This window comes from Rhinopithecus bieti, unplaced genomic scaffold (assembly GCF_001698545.2).
Source record: "Rhinopithecus bieti isolate Rb0 unplaced genomic scaffold, ASM169854v2 scaffold_10347, whole genome shotgun sequence".
Classification (NCBI taxonomy): domain Eukaryota; kingdom Metazoa; phylum Chordata; class Mammalia; order Primates; family Cercopithecidae; genus Rhinopithecus; species Rhinopithecus bieti.
In genome coordinates, this window is record NW_016806836.1 from 174,468 (window position 1) to 183,207 (window position 8,740).

Below are 8,740 nucleotides of genomic sequence, written 5' to 3' on the forward strand. Positions count from 1 at the left end.
GTTGAAGGGGGTGGGAGGGTGGCAGGGCGCTGTGAATGCAATCAGTCAGCCTCTAGGTGAGAACAGACGGGTGGGACGGGGGCAAGATGAGCAGGTGAAAGGCAGCAGAGCCTTCAGCAGTGGCGGGGGGTGGGCTGTGTAGCAGAGGGTTGGGGGGGATGGTAGCACCAGATTCCACACTTTTCCTTACAGCTCTTGCACCTCCCAGTTGTGTGACCCAGGACGCATCTCTCTACCTCTGTGTGTCTCATATTGAAGCAGCACAGTAATGACAGCACCTGCCTCGTACGGTAGTGGGAGATGTAGTAAGCAAGTTAATATTAACACACAGTGCTTGGCACATGCTATGTGCTGGAGAGACACAAGGGAACAGATCTGATCCGTGGCCTGGAAAGGTCACTTTGGCACAGAATAGGCCCTAAAGAGTCACTGGGTCAATGGGCTGGAGCAGGTGTGGACGGAAGGGAAGAGAATCCAGTTTACAGGTGGTTGCAGAATCCCACGAGGGGATGCAGGAGGCTGGAACTGGGGAAGAGAAGAGGGATCAACACGAGAGATTTGGACGGTGATTCTATCTACATTTAGCTGCTGAGCACAGGCCTGGAGTTGAATGTACACGTGGAACCTCTGCACACAGCACTGACTGAGTCTGGGAAGGTGGTCAGGGGAGACTCCTTGCGCTGGAGCAGAGACAGGAAGGAAGAGAAGTCTCCAGCAGCAGGAAAGGCTGGGGAAAAAGGCATTCTGGGCAGAAGGAACAGTGAGCGCCAAGTCCCTGGGGCAGCAGCCCACGGGGGATACTGGAGAGAGGGCTGGGGCTGAGGGAGAGGAGGACTCACAGGTAGGCCAGGGCCAGGTTGCAGAGGGTGTTCAGAGACTAGTGTGAGGAGCTTGGGTCTTGTCTTAAAGACAGTGGGAGCCATTGAAGGGTTTTAAGTAGGAGAGTGACATGATCTGACTTGCCCTTTAAAAAGATTCCTCTAGCTGCCATGTGGGTGGATTTTAGGAGCAGACAGAAGCAGGCAATCGTGAGAGTGGGGGGCTGTTGGAGGCATCTCGTGGGGGGATGATGGTAGCTCTGCCCAAGGTTCAAGCAGCGGCAGTGGAGAGAAGCGGCACTTGGAGATAGCAGCCGTGGGGCTCGGTAACAGCTGAATGGAAGCAGGGAGAGGGATGTCTCCAGGGTGGATGGGGGTGGCAGGGGAGAGGTGGGTTTAGGGGAGCAGACGAGCAGCTGGCCGAGGCCCTGGCATGTCTTGCAGAAGTGGCAGTGTGTGGAGGACGCCACGGGGAAGCTGAAGCTGCATAAGTGCAAGGGCCCCATGCAACTGGGTAGCAGCAGAGCCCTCTCCAACCTCGTGCCCAAGTACTACGGGCAGGGCAGCGAGGCCTGCACCTGTGACAGCGGGGACTACAAGCTCAGCCTGGCCGGACGCCGGAAAAAGCTCTTCAAGAAGAGTAAGTGTCACAACCTGGCTGAGTGGGACAGGAGGGGAGAGAGACCGGGCCTGGGGAGCCCGTTCATTCACTCAGACAATTCCACAGAGACTGTCACTTTGCCAGGTGGTGGTCTAGGGGCTGGGGACACAGCCACACCTCACAAGCCACGAATTCTAGTGGGGAGCAGTAGCAATAAACAGATAAGGCCAGGCATGGTGGCTCACACCTGTAATCCCAGTACGTTGGGAGTTCGAGGCGGGCGGATGACCTGAGGTCAGGAGCTCAAGACCAGCCTGGCCAACATGGTAAAACCCCATCTAAAAATACAAAAATTAGCCAGATGTGGTGGCTCACACTTGTAATCCCAGCTACTTGGGAGGCTGAGACATGAGAATCGCTTGAACCCGGGAGGCAGAGGCTGCAGTGATCTGAGATCGCACCACTGCACTCCAGCCTGGGCAACAGAGCAAGATCCATCTCAAAAGAGGAAAAAAAAAGGAAGAAACACACATACAGGGTTCTGGATTGATTGGCTGGTGAAAATGCTGGCACCAGGGGTTCGCAGGAACCCAGCTGTGTGCTTCCCCCAGGAGCCATGGTTCAGTGTTCAGTCAGTCAGTGTCTGTGGTGACTTTAGAGAACTACTCTGGGCTGGGTGCGGTGACTCACACCTGTAATCCCAGCACTTTGAGAGGCCGAGGTGGGCGGATCACTTGAGGTCCAGAGTTCAAGACCAGCCTGGCCAACATGGTGAAACCCCATCTCTACTAAAAATACAAAAAATTAGTTGGGCATGATGGTGTGGGAGGCAGGAGAATCGCTGGAACCCGGGAGGCGGAGGTTGCAGACAGCTGAGATCACACCATTGTGCTCCAGCCTGGGCGACAGAGTGAGACACGGTCTCAAAAAAAAAAAGTAAAAAGTAAAAAATAAACTACCCTGAAGCACAAGAATAGACTATACTTTAGTTGAGTGGGGAAAAGCCTCACCCAGCTAAAGAAGTGTCTATACCTTCATGCCTCATGCTCGGCAGGGGCCAGGGAGCAGGCAGAACCAGGGAGCAGGCAGAACCAGGGAGCAGGCGAAGTGGAGACAGGGGCTCTTCTAGACCCGGCCAGAAGGCCTGGCCGCCACCCTGGGCTATCACTTCACCGTTCTGAGGCTTAGCTCCCACCATCAGATAGGAAGAATGTTCCCTGCCTGACTTTGAAACAGGAATGAGCCTGTGCCCTGAAAATGTGTGGAAGCGTCGGGGTCCGCCGGCTAGAAGTGTGCCCTCCAGGGCTGGGCAGCTTCCCACACAGCCCATTTCTCTGGCCTAAGGACAGCCGAAGTCTAATAGATTTCAGGTGTTGTTTTAAAAACAATTATGGTGAAATACACATAAAATTTATCATCTTAACCATTTTTAAGTATCCAGTTCAATAGTGTAAACTATATTCACACTACTGTGCAGCCTATCTGCTAAACAAACTTTTTTCATCTTGCAAAACTAAAACTGTCCCCATTCAATGTCGTCTCCCCATTCTCCCACCCTGCTCCCACCCTGTTCTCCACCCCGTTCTCCCCCCATTCTCCCACCATTCTCCCACCCCACTCTCACCCCACCACTCTCACCCTCGCTGTTACGCTGTTCTCCTACCCCGTTCTCCCCCACCCCCATTCTCCACCCCGTCCCCCTCCCTGATTCCCGACCCCATTCTGCCCAACCCCACTCTCAGCCGCCATTCGTCTCACCCCATTCTCCCAACCCGCCTCCCCCTCCCTGATCTCCCACCCCATTCTCCCACCCAGTTGCTCCCACCCTGTTTCTCCCACCTACTCCACCCTGTCAACCACTTCCCACCCCGTTCTCCCACCCATTCTCCCACCCCGCTCCCACCCCGTTTCTCCCATCCCGCCATCTCCCACCCCACTTTCTCCCACCCTATTCTCAGCAACCACTCTTCTTCTTCTCTATGAGCTTGACTGCTCTAAGGGCCTCATGTAAGTGGAATTGTACAGTATTTGTCCTTCTGTGGCTGGCTTATTTCTCTTCACACAATGTTCTCCAGGTTCATCCACATGGTAGCCTGTGTCAGAATCTGGGCACAGTGGCTCATGCCTATAATCCCAGCATTTTGGGAGGCCAAGGCAGGCAGATTACCGGAGCTCAGGAGTTCGAGATCAGTCTGGCCAACATGGAGAAACCCCGTCTCTACTAAAAATACAAAAATTAGCCAGTCATGCTGGTGGGCACCTGTAGTCCCTGCTACTCAGGAGGCTGAGGCACGAGAATGGCTTGAACCTGGGAATGGGAGGTTGCAGTGAACTGAGATCACGCTGCTTCACTCCAGCCTGGGTGACAGAGCAAGACTCTGTCTCAAAAAAAAAAAAAAAAATCCTTTCTTTATAAGATGGATGATATTGTACCACAGACTAATTAGAAATTGAGGATTGATGTCTCTGACGGCAGGCGCAGTGGTCTCCTCTGGGCCATCCAGCCAGGCAGCAAATGTCCTCATCATGGAGCAGATAAGTCTCTTTCCGTAACAGCCCAGCCACTGCCGCAAACAACACTTCCCAGCTCATGATCCTCCAGTACCTTTCCTCACCAGCTGATTAGGAACTACTGCATTAACTTTTCTAGCTGAATAGGATGATTGGTTTCCAGATTGGATTACACAGCCAGCATCTCCTTGCTTCAGTATTCAGCACAGTCGATAATCTTTAAATAATACAACATCTTGCAGGGAGAGATTCAGCTGTTTTCCCCCTTATTAATGCTTAGAGGAAAGAAAAATACCTAAAAGTAGCCGAGAGTCAGCTCAGCCCTGGTCAGAATCCTCACGTGAGCGTAATGTCAGAGCCGGGACCCGCGCCTCTCGGCAGTCCTGTGAGCAGGGCAGGGGTGGTCACCCCCTGATGATGGACAGGAAAGACTGGGTCACGTGGCTGATCTGGGGACTCCAGCCCCATCTCTTGCCCAGCATTCTTCCCCCTGCCAGGGTCTCCGACAAGACAGTCTGCCCTTCTTTTCTGAGCGTCAGCCTTCATCAGGCTGAACTGGGGCTTTCTGTCCCCCAGGGGACACTTGGCAATGTTTGGAGACATTTTTGGCGGTCACAGTTGTGTGTGATGGAGGGGTGCTGCTGGCATCTAGTGAGCAGAGCCTATGGATGCGGCTAAACATCTTGCAACGCACAGACGGCCCCCACCACTGAGTTTGATCTGGCTCCAAAATGTCTGCAGTGGTAAGGTTGGGAAGCCCTGGCCCACCTTGATCCACGGGGACCCCGGCTGCGGCCTGGGGAAGTCAGGCAGAGCTGGCCGGCCCACAGCAGAAGGGGGACGCGGGAACAGGAAAAGGGGATGAGGGCTCGGGGGATGAGACCAGGTGGCAGGGTTCATTCATTTCTTGAACTTTGTGCCCGACACTGAGATTAGAGTTGACGTAGAGAGTCACTGACTTGGACCTCATGGATGAGACAAGATATGAACAAGGGAACAAAGGGGGCCACTTCCCTTGGTGAAAAACGCATGAAGGAGACACAGCGGTGGCAGGACTGGCAGAGAGGGATGGCGGCTCCAGAATGGCGCTCAATGGACATTTAATGAGGACCAAGTACAGAAAGGAGCAGGCCTTGTGACCGGCCAGAGAGCAAGTGTTCTGAGGAGGAGGAAGATGAAGTAGAAAGGCTCTGTGCTCACAATGAGTGTGGCGGGTCCCAGCCACACAGAGGTGACTGGTGTGGCCAAGAGTGGTGAGAAGCACAGTGGGCACGGGCAGCCACATCACACGGGGTCACTGGCATGGAGAGGCAGGGAGCGGGCGCAATGGTGAGGTTTCAGGGCTGCGTAGCATCACCTTAGGTGAGGACGTCAGCTGCAGGCAGAGTCCCCACCCCCTGCAGTAGCTGGTCCATACCAGCTCATCAGGCATGAATGCTTCACTAGTTCTGTTTCGTGCCATCCTCCAAGGAGCCCTTGTAGGGAAGGCACCATCCTGAGAAGTTACCCAGAGCGCCGGGGCCACACGTGTGCTCAGGGGTTTGCACCTCAGCCATCCGATTGCAGAGTCAAAGCTCTTGGCCACCGGCTTACGAAGTCCTGTCCCATGCCCTGTTGGTGTGGCAGGAAGGGGACCTCCGGGACTCTGGACACGAACACAGTGAGAGTGACAGGGGGAGCAGGTAGCGTGACTTCGGTACAGGAGAGGATTCACACAGGGCCGGCAGACCGCGTCTGTGAAGAGCCGGAGAGTAAAGGTCTTGGGCTTTGCGACTCAGCCCTGCGACTGTAAAGGTGTAAGCGAATGCAAGCCGCTGTACCCAGTGAAACTGTATTCGCAAAGACAGATGGAGGCTGGCCTGGGCCCTTGGGCCATGGTTTAGGGACCCCTGAGTCTAGAGCTGGGAGATGGAGGGTGGGAAGAGGCAACGCCGCTCACTCGTGAGCCGACTGGGACTAAAGGAGTGAAGAGGACACGCTGGGTCCATTTCCTGAGCCTCTCGGGGCAGGACCTGCTCGGCACAGGGGGCATCCTCAGCTCTTTGTGTACGTGTGTCGGGAGACTCAACCGAGGGAGGGAAGTGCCCAGGAGAAAGGCCCAAGGCTTTGCCGGAGAGGGGAGGCCTCCCCTCTCCCCTTAGGATCCTTCGGCCCTTGTGACTGTGATGCAAGGTGTCTGAGAACTAAAAGATACGAAACATCCCCCAAGAGTGGCCATGTGGGAAAGGGAGCCCTTTCCTTCCTCCTTCCATCGCCTTCCGCCACCACCTGCCTCCAGCTGGTCCTCCTTGGTCACCTTCTTGGGGTCCCCTGGGATCCAATAAAACCTGGGCCACTAACTGGCTCCAGGCCCTTCTCTTTAAATGAGGCACATCTGGAGAAGGATGACAACTGCAATGCATGCATGCATGCTGCGGCCAGACTTGTGTCAGGTGGGCAGAGATTTTAAAACAGAAAGGAGTGACGGGGGCTCTGGCCAACAGGGATGACAGTGGGCAGCCAGAGGGGCCGACCATCTCCGGCCCATCCTGACCATACGGAACTGTGGGCCCATGAGACGTGTCTCCTTTCCGGAAGCTGGAAATCTGGATCCCTGCATCACCGCCACCACCTCCCCTTTTTCTTGAATCGCGCCAACTCAGATTTGTTTTTGAGACATCGAAGATACAGGCTACCTGGGGTGTCACTTCAGCCTGCACGCCTGAGTTTTCAGCGTCGGGGCGTATGCAAAAGCCCCTCTCGGCCTTGTCGCCAGCCCACCTGGATGTAGCACCTGCCTACCACCTGGTGGGCAGCTTCCAGCTCCCTGGGACTCAAAGAAGCTAAGTGGCTTCCCCAGTCCCCGTCCATTTCTACCCAGAGACAAGCACTGCAGGGCCCCTTTTTCCCTGTTTAAATCAACGTTTTTATATCCATGATACTTTTTTCCTTTTAATTGAGGTGAAGTTCAGATAACATAAAACTTACCATTTTTACAATTGTATACAATGCAGAGACATTTAGTAGGTTCACAGTGTTGCACACCTCTACCTAGTTGCAAAACATCACCGCAAAAGGGAACCCCGTACCCACAAAGCAATCACTCCTCAACTACCCTCTCCCCCAGCCTCTGGCAACCACCAGTCTTCTTTCTGCCGCTATAGATTTATCTATTCTGGGTAGTTCCTATAAATAGAATGTAACAATATGAGCCCACTTTGTGTCTGGCTGCTTTCACTCAACATGCTTTTGACATTCGTCTGCGCTCTAGCATGAATCAGAACCTCACTTCTGGTTCTGGTCACATATTCCGTTGTACAGATGATGTACCGCCATTTGTTAACCCGCAAGCAGCTCTTGCTTGAAGTCCTCTAGAGCCAGTGGCTTCTTGGCTCCAGGACTTCAGTTTTGCCGGCGGGATCGCCTTGAGGACCTCCCCTGCGGTCCAGGATCTGCGAGCAGGCGGGTAGATTTCACAACCCCTCAGGTCACAGGCAAAGCTGAGCCTCATGCTTGGAAGCCCAGCCCTATCTTAATGAAGGACCCACTGCCCAGGGAGCCTGGCCAGCCTTTCCCGCCTCCCTAACTCCGCCACCCCCCTGATGCCCACAGAGTACAAGGCCAGCTACGCCCGCAATCGCTCCATCCGCTCAGTGGCCATCGAGGTGGACGGCAGGGTGTACCACGTAGGCCTGGGTGATGCCGCCCAGCCCCGAAACCTCACCAAGCGGCACTGGCCAGGGGCCCCTGAGGACCAAGATGACAAGGATGGTGGGGACTTCAGTGGCACCGGAGGCCTTCCCGACTACTCAGCCGCCAACCCCATTAAAGTGACACATCGGTGAGTGTCCAGGTGGAAGTCGAGGGTGAAGGGGACAGGACTGATAGACCTCGGCAGGGGCTCCCCACACCTCTTGAGCCCCTGGGCTGGTCCCCCTCCACCTCCTCTGAGCCACACGTGATCCCTTCTCTCAAGCAGGTGCTACATCCTAGAGAACGATACAGTCCAGTGTGACCTGGACCTGTACAAGTCCCTGCAGGCCTGGAAGGACCACAAGCTGCACATCGACCACGAGGTGAGTGGAGAACAGGAGAGGAGCGTGCTGTCAGCCACCATGGGCCTGGCAGGACCCCCGGCTCACGGTGGGAGGGCAGTGAGGCCAGACCCAGGGAAGAGGCCGGAGAGGTGAAGTGAGGTCCCCACAGATTCCTCAACCCAGGGATAGGCGTCCGTCCCAACATGAGACAGCTTGCTGCCCAGTCTGTCTGAGGGAGGATGGCTTAGCCACGTTGTCCCCTTTTTGACTTACAAGAAGTCTACGCTACGATGAGGCCTTTCATCAAGCCCAGGGGAGACACTGGAGCCGCCCTCAGGGGGCTCAGCAGGTTCCTCCACAGGCCAGGCCAGGAAAATGACTCGGTTCCTTTGCAAGGGCTGGCCGGAGGGGAAGGTGGGCTTCCTTCAGCAGGCGGAACAAGTCCTCCCCACCCAAACATGCCGGTGCTGGCCCTGGGGCCCGGGCAGGGCAGGCTGCCGCTGCTGAGCAGACACGGCAGCGTGGGGGCGGTCACCAGGCCAAGCCTTTCTTGTCCAGCCGTGAAGGTTTCAAGGCCTCCTCTCCTGCCCCTCCCTCAGATTGAAACCCTGCAGAACAAAATTAAGAACCTGAGGGAAGTCCGAGGTCACCTGAAGAAAAAGCGGCCAGAAGAATGTGACTGTCATAAAATCAGGTGAGGCAGTAGCAAAGGGACCTAAGACCATACCCTTCTACAGGACAGTTCGGTTCATCCCCTCTCGTGATTGACCCCTTTCATTTTTTTTTTTTTTTTT

The 8,740-nt window shown here is 55.1% G+C and overlaps 1 protein-coding gene across 6 annotated transcripts in view; it reads left to right on the plus strand.

The window, feature by feature from the left end:
- SULF2 (sulfatase 2) overlaps positions 1-8,740 on the plus strand; it is a 134,998-nt gene that overhangs the window by 118,365 nt on the left and 7,893 nt on the right. For 3 of the 6 annotated variants that reach the window (XM_017877882.1, XM_017877881.1, XM_017877884.1), the window contains exons 11-14: positions 1,263-1,458; positions 7,522-7,750; positions 7,889-7,985; positions 8,546-8,640. In XM_017877882.1, the coding sequence (XP_017733371.1) occupies positions 1,263-1,458; positions 7,522-7,750; positions 7,889-7,985; positions 8,546-8,640 (617 nt within the window). Of the gene's footprint in view, positions 1-1,262; positions 1,459-7,521; positions 7,751-7,885; positions 7,986-8,545; positions 8,641-8,740 lie in introns of all 6 variants that reach the window. The other 3 variants (XM_017877880.1, XM_017877879.1, XM_017877883.1) reach the window with 1 other exon arrangement.